General features: G+C 45.5%; 1 protein-coding gene across 1 annotated transcript in view; it reads left to right on the forward strand.

Moving 5' to 3' along the window:
- LOC120924584 overlaps nt 1–17,903 on the forward strand; it is a 56,171-nt gene that overhangs the window by 12,244 nt on the left and 26,024 nt on the right. The window contains exons 3-4 of the mRNA XM_040335570.1: nt 414–554; nt 8,674–8,778. Of these exons, the coding sequence (XP_040191504.1) occupies nt 414–554; nt 8,674–8,778 (246 nt within the window). The remainder of the gene's footprint in view (nt 1–413; nt 555–8,673; nt 8,779–17,903) is intronic.

Here is a 17,903-nt window from a genome sequence, read left to right on the forward strand (position 1 = left end):
AACATTCTGGGTAAGGTTGGGAAAATTTGGGGTCCTGAGAAGGACAGGTGGTGGCCAAGGGCCTTGACAAAGGTGTGGAGGAATGTCAGGTCTTTGTAGCCTCTGTATGTCACTCTCTGGGTGTGCGGCTTTTCTTTCTGTCCTTTCACATCCCCTAGATTTCGCTATGATCAGATTTTTGAAAAAATATTGCATGCATGGGATAAATGTTTAATAATTTCTTAGCCTGAGGGTGTGTTTAGGTTGAAGTAGGGTTGTGTTTTTTGCATAGTTTTATAGTTTACTGATAACACCTAAATAAACACAAGAAGTACATATAGATTGTCAAACCAATAGTCAAAGACCTGCATATAAATTTTACTGGAATGATTACCTATGGATGAGCTGAATTTTCATTATCTTTTCTTTTTAAGCCCCAGAACAAACTTCTCCAGAAAGCAAAACACAAGACAATTCTCCATCCAGGGTTAAGCTCTATGTCTCTGCTGTCTCATCTCTGGTTCCCTTTGTCCTTGCCATCATAGTTGGGATTTTCTGTTTTTTGACAAAGTATGGTGAGTTAACAATGTATCTTCTCATATAACTAAAACAGATTACTATTTTCAGTTGGGCTTGAGTCACTCTCAGAAATGCGCCCCAAAAACATGCAACCAAATAGAAAGTCTATAAGAAGTCCACACAAAAACTGAGGGTACACCAGTGCTGTGGCCAAAGCACAGTGCAGCAGTGTGAAACTGGCATTGATTCCTAATGACCTATTGGCCTACCTGGGAACTTTTGGGAGTTGGAGAGCCTGAGAATTCAGGCGAGGCAAGAAAATAGGCTAATAGCGGTGCACAAAGAGTGTTGTTTTGCAATGAAAAGAATAACTCCAGTGTGTGTTGTGTGCCTCAGCTGGAATTTCTGGTCAGACCTAGCAAGTTTGAAGATATGCCTATTGGGCCCAAAGTAAACCTATAATGAAAGATTAAAATACACACATAAGCATAAAATCAGGGAGTGTGAGGTATCCGTGCATGCTTGAATTTTACAAAGTTTGTATGTTAAGGTGACCAGATTTTTAAAATGAAATCCGGGGATTTTACTAGTAATGGCGGCAATCGGCGACTCTCTGCCTGTCGCCCGCCTCACAGCCTGTCAAGTCTTACTCTCCAGGCCCCGGCTACTACTGGGTGGGGAGCAGAGGAAGATCAATCTGCCAGGGAAGGCAAGGAGATAAGCAGGCAGGGGGCTGGCCGGGACTTGATCCAAGGCAGAAGAACATGCGAGCGGAGCTGAATGGGCATGAGCCCGAAACTGAAGAAATATTTCCTCCGCTCCGACCAGTACATGATCATCAGAAAGGGACTCAGATAATGGAAAAAAAATACACCCCCCTAAGCTAGTAGGTGCGGGGGTGTGTAATTCAGATTATTATTTTTTATTCTGCACTGACTGTCTTTGAAATAGCCCCAGCCCCTGTTCAAATCCAATCCGGGGACAAACGTGGTCCGGGGACAGTGTCCTCAATGCGAGGACTGTCCTCAGAAACCGGGGATGTCTGGTCACCCTACTGTATGTACTCCAAGAGCACTCTAAAGGGCCTATGCACATACAGACTTTGTAAAACTAGACTAGATTTATGCCCTCTACACACGGTCGGTATCCCCGACGGGTCAAGGTCCGTCTGAAATTCCGAAGGGAAAATCGAGAACCTGCTCTCCCGTACAGGAAAACTCAGATGAGAGCTTTTGCTCAGGAATCCCGGCTGTGTGTATGCTCCATTAGAGATTTTTTGATGGGAAAATTGCTAAAAATGGGCGGTTTTCTTGTACACACGGCCGGGTTTTCCAGTGGAAAAAGTCAGTCGGGAATCTTCCCAGCATGAAAAAAGAGAGCGTTTTTTTGGCAGTTTTCCCGTCTGAAAAACTGCAAGGAATATACACGGCCGGAATACCCGGCCAAAAGCTCTGCTCGCAGTTTTCCCATCGGGAAAACCTGGTGGTGTGTATGGGGCTTGAGAAGTAGGTACCACCCCAGAATCCCTCATGGTCATGAGTAAGGCTTTCCTTAGGTCGCTGAGTCCTTAGCATTACACTGTGGGGTGTAGGGTGGGGTTTTCTTATGTACCTACAATTAGTAAGGCTGTGTTTGCATAGACAGATTTTTTTTTTCTTTTTGGAGGGAAGGTGGAAATAAATAGTAAAACAGAATGTAATCTTATCTTATTGTGCTTACTCTATCACTATTCAAGTGGTTCAGAACAAGTGCCAGTGCCTACCTCCCTCCTTCCTAACCAAGCCCCCTCAACCTCCATCTTGCATATATCTAAAAGGTGTAGCATAGGTATTATCCATTGCGCATTGCACAATGCAATGCTGACTTTTCAAGAAGTTTGATAATTTCTATGGGGTTTGGGGCTTTAAAGCGGAGCTCCACCCTAAAGTGGAACTCCCGCTCATCGGAACCCTCCCCCCCTCCGGTGTCACATTTGACACCTTTCAGGGGGAGGGGGTGCAGATACCTGTCTAAAGACATGTATTTGCACCCACTTCCGGCCACACAGTCCGCGGGTAGACTGCGGGCAGGACGTCAGATCCTGTCCCCCCCCCCGTTGTGTTCTGGGAAGCACTCGACTCCCAGAACACAGCGGGAGTCAGTCAGCACGGTGCAGCGCGACTCGCGTATGCGCTGTAGGGAACCGGGCAGTGAAGCCGGAGTGCTTCACTTCCTGGTTCCCTCACCGAGGATGACGGGGGGGGCAGCAGAGTGATGAGCGATAACTTCTTCCAAAGTGACGGTGCATGTGATCCAATCCATTCGATAGGCGTGGGGCGATCCTGTGAGTTGATCCACTCCGAACAAGTACTCCCCACACTGGAAGCATCAGCCAAAGGGTCGGAGCTGGATTGCCAATCCCTCACATCTGGGTCACATCATACCAAGCGCCTCCACATCTCCGCTGCTGCATATAACAAAACGCCCATGCGGTTATATCCGAATGCCCGTGTCCGTCAGCAAGGCTCCTGGCAATGCGGAGCTCACACTAGCTCCGGACGGGAACATCGTAGGCCTCAGTCCAGTTGGTGGCAGCGGATACACCGACATGACTTGCGCTGCAATCTTCTCTCTCCGATCTGCCAATCAATGTCCTTTTCGTGCCAGACACACACACGCGTCTCACGCGGAGGGCGGGAACTCCTCCCCCTTCTGGTTCTTTTTGGCACGTCGCTCCACGCACCTCTCTGTTGCACGTGTTAGCCAACTTCTCCACCAAGCGACCTGACCTTACCCCTTCTTTCTCGGACACAGTTCAACACCCCATCAAGTTCAGACTCTCAATAAAGTGAAATATTTTTCCAGTTCTGTTGCTAGAGGTAACAGCCAATCCCGGAGGAGCCCCCACATGTAGCACTACCCCCGCAGGAGCTGCTGGTTTAAATTTTGGGTGGCACGTTACCTCTATTCTCACTGCCCAGGGTGAAAGGAGAGTCCAAATAATTTCAATGTCCACACACAATGTACCTCTTTCTCTTTGGTTTTATTTTGGAGAACTTTAGTAGAAAAGAGGAGTAAGAGGTGGAAGGGTAGGTAGGTTTAGGTGCATAGTCACAAAGTAAGGAAACCCTCCTGTTTCCAGCAAACCGTTCTCGTCGCCACTCTAGTCAGAGTGGGTATTGCTTACCCGGATAGGTCCCTCTCACTGGCCTAGCAGCCGGCATGGCGCACAAAATAAAGTACAGTCTCTGCCACAGATCTTCCTTTCACGTGAGATGTTTTGGTCCGGTATCCTCTGCCACAGGATTCAGCACCCGGATCTCTTTAGCTTTTCTCACTAGAACCTTTAGACCCAACAGGCGACACTGTCAGGCCTCTCGGTGTACGGTGCATCCTTGGATGAAGCTTCCAGGCCTTTTCCTAAGGTACCAGCCTCTTGCATGGTCCCTCCCAGGATAGGTCCTCCCCTGGTCGCCTTCATCAAGTGGCTTCCTCCTGCAGGACGGACAGCACGGGATCACCTCTGCGGTACAGGCCTCAGACAGACAACTGGGCCCAACAGTCGAAGCAGCAGCCCCGGGCCAACATGGTCCCGGAGCTAGGATTCACAATACGCACCCCCGGCCAGGCGGGCCACGAAGCGCGAACGGACGAACCCCGCACCAATGGCGTCTGTCCCTTAAGTACCCCTCCCCAGCATGGACAGCGAGGTAACCACTCCCACTAGTTTGTTGCTGAGGGGGACACTCAATATACCATGACCTGGCTGCTGCCACCCTTGGCCTGGGGTGGTAATGACACCCCCAGGCGATCAATGGTTGATCACTCCCAGCACAGACATGGCTGGAACAGAGGCTAAACTGCCTTTAATCACTCTGGTCTGAGCCAAATAACAGACCCCCATTAAATTTGAAGCAGTGCCTGCTCAACAGGAGCAGGGCGCTGCACATTGTTTACAGTACTGCTTATATTTTATTACACTAATTTTGGGGTTTTAGAATATGTTTTACAAAGAGTAATACAATGCCTGAGACGTCCCCCCTCCCTTTGCATTGCCTTTGCTTGTCTATGGTTCTCACAGCTGAGACAAGCTGCACTTCTGAATCAGCCACCTCCTTCAAAGCTGTTGTCTAATCGGGGGGAGGGAGGCAGATCAGACCTTATAACTATGGTTAGAAATGACTTAACAACATAGGACAAAGTACTGTGTGTACTTTTTCCCATAAGGGACAGAACAGTAGCAAAAACAGGAGCTGCGGTGGCTCAACGCAATTGGCACTGCGCAGACAAGCCATTCACCTCTGCAGCTAGGGGTTCGGATCCCGGTCTCGGCTACATGTGAATTGAGTTTGGTGGTCTCAGCCCGGCTCCTGGTGGGTGTGCTATGCGAGGTAAGCTTGCGCTTAGTACGCCCACCCCCCTCCCACAAAAACCACCACACTTACACGCACTCGAAATTGGGTTAACATGCACGCACTTTGACCACGCGGTCTTTAAAAAGAGAGGCGAAGGACTAACGGGGCTGGTTGAGTGGGCTAGATCCTCTCACTCCCTTATAGGGAGTCCCTCTGCCCCGTTGGGCTTCAAAGCGGAGCAGGTAGGGAGGGCTGTGTGGGAGGACCCCCTCACACACCCACCATTGCCACCCGGGGCATGGAGAAAGGTGGCAGATTGCCTCTGGGGGAGGCCTGCCTACTCCCAACTCCTGCAGTCCGGCTCCTCTCTCGAGTACACGCACAAAATACACTTAAAAAAAAAAAGAACAGTAGCAAAAATTAAATTGATAGATCTTCTTTAAAGTGAATGAACGGAGCATAATGTGCACTTGCCTCAAAATACGCATGTTTCCGTATGAAACCGTGAGGGGGGGGGTTGTCTATTCCCTCCACTCAGGTATAAGATTACACTCAGCTGTCTGCTCTGTGCTGTGCAGTGTGTGTCTACAGCAGGGGTCGACAATATCCGGGTGCCAGGTCGCAATTACAACAAGAAATTGTGACCTGGCGCCCTCAATTACCAGCCGCCGCGGGCCGGCCGCGATCGCGCGGCGGGGGAGGTGGGGGGCGCACAAAAGGCACAGGATGTTGTGTCTCCGTGCGCCCCCACCTCCCCCAATGACGAGCGGTAATTGAGGCCGCGGCTTTGCGGCCTTGTGAAGTCCCAAGCTCTTCCTTCTGTGAGCTGGCGCCATCTTGTGGTGGACGTTGGCATTACAAGTTAAACAGCAATTCTAAAAGTGTAATTTTTTACTATTTTCACTGCCATCTCCTTCCCTCTAATTAGAACCATCAAACATTATATATATTTTTTATTCTAACATCCTAGAGAAAAAAATGGCGATGGTTGCAATACTTTCTGTCACGCCGTATTTGCGCAGCGGTCTTACAAGCCCACTTTTTTTGGGAAAATATACACTTTTTTTAATTAAAAAATAAGACAACGGTAAAGTTATCCCAATTTTTTTTTATATATTTTTTTATATTGTGAAACATAATGTTACGCCGAGTAAATTGATACCCAACAAGTCACGCTTAAAAATTGCGTCCACTCGTGGAAGGCCGACAAACTTTTACCCTTTAAAATCTCCATACGCGACGTTTAAAAAAATCTACGGGTTGCATGTTTTGAGCAATTGAGAGGAGGTCTAGAGGTAGAATTATTGCTCTCGCTCTAACGATCGTGGCGATACCTCACGTGTGGTTTGAATACCATTTACATATGCGGGCGCTACTCACGTATGTGTTCGCTTCTGCGCGCAAGCTCGTCGGGACGGGGCGCGTTTTCTGTCTCCTAACTTCTTTAGCTGGCTCCTAGATTCCAAACAAATCCAAGTCAAACCCTGGTCTACAGATCCCTACCCACTGCTGTGTTAACTGTGCACATGGAAGGGCTGTAAAGGAGAGAGGGCTACAGATAAAAAAGTACAGCTTATGTGGGAGAATTGGTTTTATCTATGTGTATCACCTGGGGCCAGTCGCTTCGCTGGGTATACGCAAGGGTTTACATCCACTTTGTACCTCCCACTGCTTGCCTTACCCATCCCTGAGTGCTCCTCCCCTCCTCTCTCTGGGTCTTCCGACCAGTCCTTCCTCTTTTCTTCCAGTGGTGGTCCCTATTGCTGCATCGGAGCATGCATGATGACAACGCCCCATGGGGGTCTGGTCTATGGCAGGGCTCAGAGGAAGTGGGCTTGATTGACACTAATTATCGTCTAACATGGAAGACTGATGATAGCTGGTGACAGCTCTGGCTTGAAGGGGAGCATTGCAGCAAAAGCTGTTTTTTCTTAATTATCTTTTAATGGGTTATTATTTATTTTTGAATGGGGTTCTGATTTAAGACATGCTTCTGTTTACCAAGGTGGAAAAAAAATGTTGCCAAAAATATGTTACATTTATCGGCAATCTATGCATCCGGGTCAACATGGTCTTAAAAGGGGTTGTAAAGGTACAATTTTTTTTCCTAAATAGCTTCCTTTACCTTAGTGCAGTCCTCCTTCACTTACTTCATCCTTCCATTTTGCTTTTAAATGTCCTTATTTCTTCTGAGAAATCCTCACTTCCTGTTCTTCTGTCTGTAACTCCACACAGTAATGCGAGGCTTTCTCCCTGGTGTGGAGTGTCGTGCTCGCCCCCTACCTTGGACTACAGGAGAGTCAGGACGCTCTCTACGTTGCAGATAGAGAAAGTAGATGTGTGTTAGTGGGCGTCTTGACTCTCCTGTAGTCCAAGGGAAGGGGCGAGCACGACACTCCACACCAGGGAGAAAGCCTCGCATTACTGTGTGGAGTTACAGACAGAAGAACAGGAAGTGAGGATTTCTCAGAAGAAATAAGGACATTTAAAAGCAAAATGAAAGGATGAGGTAAGTGAAGGAGGACTGCACTAAGGTAAAGGAAGCTATTTAGGAAAAAAAATTGTACCTTTACAACCCCACCAAAGACTAGGACAGAATTTGTTGCTGAATGTGCAGAATTCAGGCTTCTACTAGCTACGCTCCAGACTTGCTAATTAATTCTGTCCTCTGTGTCTGGAATATACAGTGGAACCTCGGATTGCGAGTAACACGGTTAACAAGCGTTTCACAATACGAGCACTGTGTTTAAAAACAATCCTAACTCGGTTTGCGAGGATTCAGGCCAAAGCGGTGAGCAGTACCGCGTTTGGCCTGAGGTCGGGGGGCGCCGGAGCTGAGCGGAGTTGATCGGAAATGCACAAAAAGACTTGGAAAGACAACGTTACTGAGTCTTTCCATGTGTTTCCCAGGCTCTCCCGCGCCCCCCCACCTCTGGCTACATGCGGTATTGCATGCCATTGAAGTCAATGCAGAACAAATTATTTCCGTTTCCATTGGGGCAGATCCACATACCTTTCCGCCGGGCGCAGCGTAACCAAGTTACACTACGCCGCCGCAACTTATCTTTTTTCAATCCACAAAGAATCCGCGCTGTAACTTACGGCAGCGAGTAAGGGCGCTGAATTCAAATAGATGTAATGGGGGTGTGTTTTATGAATACGTCGTGACCTGACGTAAACAATGTTTTTTTTTAACTGCGCATGCGCCGTGCCTGGGGGTATCCCAGTGCGCATGCTCGAAATTAAACCGGAACCAGCCAATGCTTGCGACGGTGACATCATTCTACGCAAATTTCTATTCGCGAACGACTTATGCAAACGACGTAAAAAATTCAAAATTGTACGCGGGAACGACGGCCATACTTAACATTGAGCATAATAGCAGCTTTAACTATACGCCGGAAAAAGCCGAACGCAAACGACGTAAAAAAATGCGCCGGGCTGACGTACGTTCGTGGATCGCCGTAACTAGCTAATTTGCATACTGAACGCGGATTTCGACGGGAACACCACCTAGCGGCCGCCGAAAAATTGCATCTTAGATCCAACGGCGTACTAAGACCTACGTCTGTCGGATCTAGCCCAGATGCCGTTGTATCTTGGTTTGAGGATTCAAAACAACGATACGACGTGGGAAATTTGAAATTACGCCGGCGTATCAATAGATACACCGGTGTAATTTCTTTGTGGATCTGCCCCACTGACTTCAATGGGGAAGTTCGCTTTGATATGCGAGTACTTTGGATTACGAGCATTCTCCTGGAACGGGTTATGTAATCCGAGGTTCCACTGTATTCAGATATAGACTGACATCTGATAAATAACCAACTGTGTTTTCCAGATCATGTACGTGACCAACTACAAGCCATCACCCGCGGGCTTCAGATCTTCTGGATTTTTACTATTCTCTGCCAAGTGGTCAGCCTTTTCTGCTGGAGCTGTCATGGTAAGAAAATAGTTCAAGTGGAACTACACTGCATCTGAGCACCACAAACCAAAAGCAATATTCAATTCATTAATAATATTCAATGCAAACCCCTCCATCCATGCATGTCTCCATGCTTTATTTTGCTGAGAAATCACTTAGACAAATACCACCCCCTTGCATTTCTGGCGGTGGCCATTTTGGGTAAGGGCAGATGGTTTATGTAGCTTTTACTTCCTGAGAATCCTTCTGCCCTTAGCTAAGGCATGCAAGCAGGAGTGTGTGTTGGCTGAGAAACCCCCTCCTCCTCTCCTGAAGACTCCTGGAATGTATGACATCATTTGCCTAGGCTTGGAAACCAGGAAGTACTTAAAGAAATGTAAAAAACTGTTTTAACCGAGTTGGGACCGGCAGGATTTGCCTCCTTAACCACTTCCATACCGGGGGGCACTTACGCATCTTCCTGCCCAAGCCAATTTTCATCTTTCAGCGCCGTCACACTTTGAATGACAATTGCGCGGTCGTGCTACACTGTACCCATACAATTTTTCAATAATTTTGTTCCCACAAATAGAGCTTTCTTTTGGTGGTATTTGATCACCTCTGCCGTTTTTATTTTTTGCGCACCAACTAAAAAAAGACCGAAAATTTGGAAAATAATTACGTTTTAATTTTTTTCTGTTAATTTTTTTGTAAATAAGTATGTTTTCTTCTTCAATTACGGGCACCGATATGGCGGCACTGATGGGCACCGATGAGGTGGCACTGATGGGCACCAATGAGGTGGCACTGATGGGCACTGATAGGCAGCGCTGGTATGTGGCACTGATAGGCACTCATAGGCAGCACTGATGGGCACTCATAGGCGGCACTGATGGGCACTCATAGGCGGCACTGGGCACACATAGATGGCACTGATGGGCACTCATAGGTGGCACTGATGGGCACTCATGGGCGGAACTTTTGGGTGGCACTGATGGGTACTTATGAGTGGCACAGATGGTCACTGATAGGTGGGCACTGGATGGGCACTGAGAGGTGGTACTGATGGACACTGAGGGGTGGCACTGATGGCATTGCTGGCCATCACTTGTTTATTTACTAATTTGTACCAGTCAGTACCCATTTGTGGGCTCTGATTGGCATCTATTTTGCTAATTTTTTTATTGTTTTTTTTTATTGTTGCCCCCTTCGCTGGTAGTCCTGGTTGCTTCCCTGGTGGTCCAGTGTGGGCATCCGAGGGGGGGCTGCGCTGATAAAAAATCAGCGCAAACCCCCCCCTGTCAGGAGAGCCGCCGATCAGCTCTCCTCTACTCGCGTCTGTTAGACGCGAGTAAGGAAGAGCCGATCAACGGCTCTTCCTGTTTACAACGTGATCAGCCGTGATTGGACACTGCTGATCACATGGTAAAGAGCCTCCGCCGGAGGCTCTTTACTGAGATCGGAGATGCAGGGTGTCAGACTGACACCCCGCATCACCGATCGCCGTGCTGCACGCCCCCATGGGCGCGCGCCGGAATGTTATCCTGCAGGACGTCCAGTCAGGATAACACAACCTAAAAAATATAAAAAACAAAAAGCCGCGCCAAGATTGGGTTGATAAAGTCCACTACTACAGTGAAATTAATATCAATGAATAAAGTCTGTGGGCTTTTAAGCAGAGGCAAAGGTTGCACTCAATAGTAAAAGGACACTGGTTCCATGTAGTGTGGCACAATGATGTATTGATGGATGAAAATTCCTCCAACACCCAGTGACATGCATGCAGTATGTGAATTCCTCCACCTGAAAATCAAAGCCTCTTACCAGAAGGTAAGAAATCAAAGCGGATGGCTATAGCCCAGCCTCGGCCTTTACTTTCTCCAGAGATCCCAGATCAGGAGTCCGCAGTGTCACAATCAATAGATCACAGTCGCTCCATAGGAGGGAGTGTATAAAAAAAGAAGACGCATATAGCGTAATACAGTACAGTAACCGAAATTTATTGAAAAAGTAGTCTACTTACAGCAATGTTGATTAAAACAGTCATGTGTTTAAAATTTGAACAAGCCAGCCAGCAAAAACAGGAGCCCTTCCTCCCGAGCGTGGTGACGTCACTGACGCAGCCTCCCAGACGCGTTTCGTCACAAGCTGACGTTCTCAATGGGGGTGGGGCTCTCGACAGTGAGGCACCATTAAATAGCCACCGCTCATAACGAGAGGCAGCCCAGTTGATGTAGACTGCGCCATCTTAACTAAGGTTACATACCCACTCGTTATGAAAGGCAGCCCAGTGGATGTAGACAGCGCCATCTTAGATGAGGTTACATGCCCATAACAAGGAGCGCGGCGCCACGCAACCAGGACAATGTAACTTCTACATTAATTCATTAAAAAATATTTGAATACATTAAAAATTTAAAATTGTTACATTCATTCTCTCCTGCCCACTATCCGGGATCATTGGGGAAAATGACGAACAAATAAAATTTACAGATAAAACTATCCTCGGATAAAAACCTCGAACGGAGGGCGGAGATCTCCCTGGCACTGGACTCCTCCCTCCCCTCAGCCTTCTATATTCTAATTACCCCAGGTAAGTAAAGGTCATCTAAAACCTTCCCGGGAATTCCAAATGGTATTGGGAGGTGATAAGCCTCTGTAACCTCATAAGGTTCCAAAAAATGCTCCAAAACCCATAAAGGTATGGATAGTACGATTAATTAAGGCATCCCAAAAGTGAAGTTAATTAATTCTGTGATCTGGTACCAATTATAACCACGTAAAGGTCATGACAATAAATGTCTCCCTAAACTGGTGTGTTGTGCATAGAGAACCAGTGAGACCTCACTAGAACTCAAACTAAATTCCAAATTTTATTGACTAAATGAATTCTTAAAAGTATGATATGCAAATAGAAATCTGGATAATCCAAACCTCAATAAGCATAATTATAATAGTGATATTAGTGTAAAAAAACTTTAATTAATAGTGAGAAAAATATAAGTTTATATTTATGACCCTAAGGGTCATTTAAACATAACTAAATAGCAAAAATTTATATTCTGAATATATTGGACCCTTCACCTAGACGGAACATCTAAATGATGTCCAATCATATTCTTATATACTAAAAAACCAAAAAATTGTGCTTAAAAATTATACAAAAAGTTTTATTACCCTTTGTGAAAAATGGTGAAGAAAATTTACAAAAAATTATTTTATAAAAAAATTTCTTATTCCACTTCCAAGAGTGCCCTTCATAAAGAATACATAGTTATGCATTGTTAATAAAAGCATTAACATCCGTGTCTATGTTTAAACCAAACGGAGTATAAGATTTTAATCGGTGTATCCAACCCATCTCCATTTGGGATATCTCCCTCACTAGGTTGCTCCCCCTCCAGTGGGGTTTGAATTTATCAATCCCTAGGAATAAGGTGTTAGAAGGATCTCGGTTATGTTTGAGTCTATAATGGTTGGATACTGAGTGATCCTTGAAACCCCCCAAAATATTGGTTATATGCTCGTTAACTCTTATTTGAAAGGACCTCTTGGTCCGGCCTACATATTGTAGGCCGCACGGGCATTGAATCAAGTAAACCACCCCCGTAGATGCACAGGTTATGCATGGAACAATTTTAAATTCTTGGTTGGAAACCGTAGAAGTAAATGTTGTGACACACCTCCTTGTATTAGTAGTCAAAGAGCAGACTCTACATCTTTTGCATTTATAATACCCCTTGAGTTGGTCGAAGAAACCTCTACTCCCAGTCGGGGGGTCTACCACATTACATGAAATTTTATTCCTCAAAGACTGAAGTCCCCTAAAAATTACTTTAGGCCTATCTGGCAAAATACCTTTCAGTATAGGATCGTTAGTTGCAATATGCCAGTGTTTCTGAATCAAATGGGAAACTGACCGGTGTTGGACAGAGTAATTGGTAATAAAGGGTGCACAATTCAAAAATTCGGCGCCCTCATCTTTTTTCTTATCTACCAACAGGTCTTTCCTATCTATAGCAAGGACTTGATCCAGGGTTCTCTCTAATTCTTCTTGAGTATAACCCTTCTCTAAGAAGCGGTCAGTCAATACTCTGGCTTGAACGGAAAAATCCTGTGGATCAGTACAATTGCGTCTCAGCCTTAAGTACTGGCTCTTGGGAACACCTTTTATCCAAGGGGCATGATGACAACTGTCAGTTGGAATAAAGGCATTACGATCTGTGTCCTTGAAAAAAGTGGACGTGACAAAACTGCCTGCCTTAATACCAATATTTAGATCCAAATAATGGACACTGGTCTGGCTTGCCTCGTATTTTAGCTCTATTCCTCTCTGATTGGAATTGAGAGTGGAAATAAAGCTAGTAAGGTCCTCATACGCCCCAGTCCATAGGAGGAGGATGTCATCGATGTATCTTGCCCATAGGGCAATCTGGGAAGAATCCCGCACATGGATGACATCCTCCTCCCACTTGGCCATAAATAAATTGGCCAAGCTAGGGGCATATTTGGCCCCCATGGCTACACCAGTAACCTGTTTGTAAAACTTATTTTCAAACCAAAAATAATTGGAATTGGCAGCAAATTTTAATAGTGCCATAATATAGTCCACCTGAATACTTGGTAATCCTGAGTCTCTTGTGAGGAAATACTGGACTGCTTCTAGTCCCAATGTGTGGGGAATGATGGTATAAAGGGACTAGATCTAATCTGCGACCAGCTTTTGGTACTGGTCCCACACAGGGAGCTTCTGGGTATAATTATAATTCAGCTGCCCCTTTAGGCGGTACGGGCTATCCTCAGAGCCAGCCTCCTAGAGTGTCATATCCAGCCCCTAGAGGCAAGGGATGGGGACAAGGTGATTTAAGAGGACAAGGTCATCCCCCTGTCGGCACTAATAGCTGGCGCCAGGGACAAATGGGGGATCCCGATTACCCCTCCCCGGTGTATTTTCCACCCGAATCAGGACTAGGATGGGACTATAATATACCCACCAATGATGCCTTTTTCCCTTTGAGTGATAGGGATTGTCCTGATGACTATCAGTTTTCTCAGGCCAATCATTTTTCGAGCTCACATGGAGGACCCTGGTTTGCACCTCCTCCCTACCCACCATATGGTGCCCCTGCCCCTTCTGGAACACCTGTGGGTCCCATTGGTTCCCAGAATTGGGGTTTTCACAGGCCCAGCCAGGGCACAAAAAGGTTGGTCGAAAGAGGCTAGGCATTAGAGGGGGGAGGGGACGCAGGACAGCCCAAACGTTCCAAAACGTAGAAGGTAGAGGGATTTTTAATTTGAGTTCCAGAACATTGACTGACTCTGAGAGGGTGCTGTTGGATAAAGGTCTTAAATTCGCACCCCCCCAGAGTCTCAACAAATTTGGAACTTACATGGATATCCACAAATTTGTTAGAAAGATCAACATTAAAAGATACATGGTCTGGTAACCAAGCATTTGGAAATGGCTACGTTCATTCGGGCCTTTCCAATGCCTCGTTGTTCAACACCCCAGGAGGACTGGCACCTTCTCTGAAAGTTTTCAGGGATGTCCTACTGAGGGATTTGGAAGCAATGGATATTAAGAAAGCCAAACTTAACAAAACCCTACAGGAAGGATTGGATTCTTTGTGTACTAACAAAGATTTAATCATAAGACCTGCAGATAAGGGGGGGGGGCATTGTTGTGTTAGACAAGGTTGACTATTTGAAAGAAATGCACAACATTGTCGATGATACCAACACATACTCCATCTTACCTAGTGACCCTAGAAGTAAATACAAAAGGGACCTGGAGATTTTGGTGGAAAGGGGAGTATTTGAGGGGATTCTTACGTTAAAAGAAAAACTTTTTCTCATACCCAAAGCCCCCCGCACTCCTACCATATACTACCTTCCTAAACTTCACAAGGATCCCGTCTGCCCCCCAGGGGGCGTCCTATAGTGAGTGGTATAGATTCCATCACGTCCCGGGTGGGCAGATATATTGATTTTTATTTACAGCCTCTGGTTAAAAAAATTCCTTCTTATGTTAGGGATTCGAAACATATTATGAACGTGTTATCTGGTATCCCACCCACTGCGGATATGTGGATGGTCACTATTGACGTCAAGTCCCTTTATACCATCATTCCCCACACATTGGGACTAGAAGCAGTCCAGTATTTCCTCACAAGAGACTCAGGATTACCAAGTATTCAGGTGGACTATATTATGGCACTATTAAAATTTGCTGCCAATTCCAATTATTTTTGGTTTGAAAATAAGTTTTACAAACAGGTTACTGGTGTAGCCATGGGGGCCAAATATGCCCCTAGCTTGGCCAATTTATTTATGGCCAAGTGGGAGGAGGATGTCATCCATGTGCGGGATTCTTCCCAGATTGCCCTATGGGCAAGATACATCGATGACATCCTCCTCCTATGGACTGGGGCGTATGAGGACCTTACTAGCTTTATTTCCACTCTCAATTCCAATCAGAGAGGAATAGAGCTAAAATACGAGGCAAGCCAGACCAGTGTCCATTATTTGGATCTAAATATTGGTATTAAGGCAGGCAGTTTTGTCACGTCCACTTTTTTCAAGGACACAGATCGTAATGCCTTTATTCCAACTGACAGTTGTCATCATGCCCCTTGGATAAAAGGTGTTCCCAAGAGCCAGTACTTAAGGCTGAGACGCAATTGTACTGATCCACAGGATTTTTCCGTTCAAGCCAGAGTATTGACTGACCGCTTCTTAGAGAAGGGTTATACTCAAGAAGAATTAGAGAGAACCCTGGATCAAGTCCTTGCTATAGATAGGAAAGACCTGTTGGTAGATAAGAAAAAAGATGAGGGCGCCGAATTTTTGAATTGTGCACCCTTTATTACCAATTACTCTGTCCAACACCGGTCAGTTTCCCATTTGATTCAGAAACACTGGCATATTGCAACTAACGATCCTATACTGAAAGGTATTTTGCCAGATAGGCCTAAAGTAATTTTTAGGGGACTTCAGTCTTTGAGGAATAAAATTTCATGTAATGTGGTAGACCCCCCGACTGGGAGTAGAGGTTTCTTCGACCAACTCAAGGGGTATTATAAATGCAAAAGATGTAGAGTCTGCTCTTTGACTACTAATACAAGGAGGTGTGTCACAACATTTACTTCTACGGTTTCCAACCAAGAATTTAAAATTGTTCCATGCATAACCTGTGCATCTACGGGGGTGGTTTACTTGATTCAATGCCCGTGCGGCCTACAATATGTAGGCCGGACCAAGAGGTCCTTTCAAATAAGAGTTAACGAGCATATAACCAATATTTTGGGGGGTTTCAAGGACCACTCAGTATCCAACCATTATAGACTCAAACATAACCGAGATCCTTCTAACACCTTATTCCTAGGGATTGATAAATTCAAACCCCACTGGAGGGGGAGCAACCTAGTGAGGGAGATATCCCAAATGGAGATGGGTTGGATACACCGATTAAAATCTTATACTCCGTTTGGTTTAAACATAGACACGGATGTTAATGCTTTTATTAACAATGCATAACTATGTATTCTTTATGAAGGGCACTCTTGGAAGTGGAATAAGAATTTTTTTTATAAAATTATTTTTTGTAAATTTTCTTCACCATTTTTCACAAAGGGTAATAAAACTTTTTGTATAATTTTTAAGCACAATTTTTTGGTTTTTTAGTATATAAGAATATGATTGGACATCATTTAGATGTTCCGTCTAGGTGAAGGGTCCAATATATTCATAATATAAATTTTTGCTATTTAGTTATGTTTAAATGACCCTTAGGCCCCATACTCACGAGCAAACATGTCTGCTGAAACTGGCCCGCAGGCCAGTTTCAGCAGACATGTTTGGTCGTGTGTGGGCGCGAGCGGGCCGAATTCCAGCAAACATTTGCCCGCCGGGCCTTTTCCCAGCAGACAAATATTCCTGGACTTGTTTTAAAACAGCCCGCTGGAATTCTGCCCGCTCGGACATGTACGGTCGTCAGTACAGACCTACCGTACATGTCCAGGCGCCCGCCGTCCCTCGCATGCGTCGAATGACTTCGACGCATGCGTGGAAGCATTTTAAAAGCGGGCCGCCCACGTCGCCGCGTCATTGTCGCGACGACACCGCGTCATCGACACGGCGACACCGCGGACACGCCCCGCGTATTGTTTACGCGCGGACTTCTGTACGATGGTGTGTACAACCATCGTACAGAAGCCCTCTGGCAGACATGTATGGTGAAAACGGTCCGACGGACCGCTTTCACCATACATGTTTGTCCGTGTGTACCCGGCCTTAGGGTCATAAATATAAACTTATATTTTTCTCACTATTAATTAAAGTTTTTTTACACTAATATCACTATTATAATTATGCTTATTGAGGTTTGGATTATCCAGATTTCTATTTGCATATCATACTTTTAAGAATTCATTTAGTCAATAAAATTTGGAATTTAGTTTGAGTTCTAGTGAGGTCTCACTGGTTCTCTATGCACAACACACCAGTTTAGGGAGACATTTATTGTCATGACCTTTACGTGGTTATAATTGGTACCAGATCACAGAATTAATTAACTTCACTTTTGGGATGCCTTAATTAATCGTACTATCCATACCTTTATGGGTTTTGGAGCATTTTTTGGAACCTTATGAGGTTACAGAGGCTTATCACCTCCCAATACCATTTGGAATTCCCGGGAAGGTTTTAGATGACCTTTACTTACCTGGGGTAATTAGAATATAGAAGGCTGAGGGGAGGGAGGAGTCCAGTGCCAGGGAGATCTCCGCCCTCCGTTCGAGGTTTTTATCCGAGGATAGTTTTATCTGTAAATTTTATTTGTTCGTCATTTTCCCCAATGATCCCGGATAGTGGGCAGGAGAGAATGAATGTAACAATTTTAAATTTTTAATGTATTCAAATATTTTTTAATGAATTAATGTAGAAGTTACATTGTCCTGGTTGCGTGGCGCCGCGCTCCTTGTTATGGGCATGTAACCTCATCTAAGATGGCGCTGTCTACATCCACTGGGCTGCCTTTCATAACGAGTGGGTATGTAACCTTAGTTAAGATGGCGCAGTCTACATCAACTGGGCTGCCTCTCGTTATGAGCGGTGGCTATTTAATGGTGCCTCACTGTCGAGAGCCCCACCCCCATTGAGAACGT

Source organism: Rana temporaria, chromosome 1 (assembly GCF_905171775.1).
Source record: "Rana temporaria chromosome 1, aRanTem1.1, whole genome shotgun sequence".
In the NCBI taxonomy this organism is placed as follows: domain Eukaryota; kingdom Metazoa; phylum Chordata; class Amphibia; order Anura; family Ranidae; genus Rana; species Rana temporaria.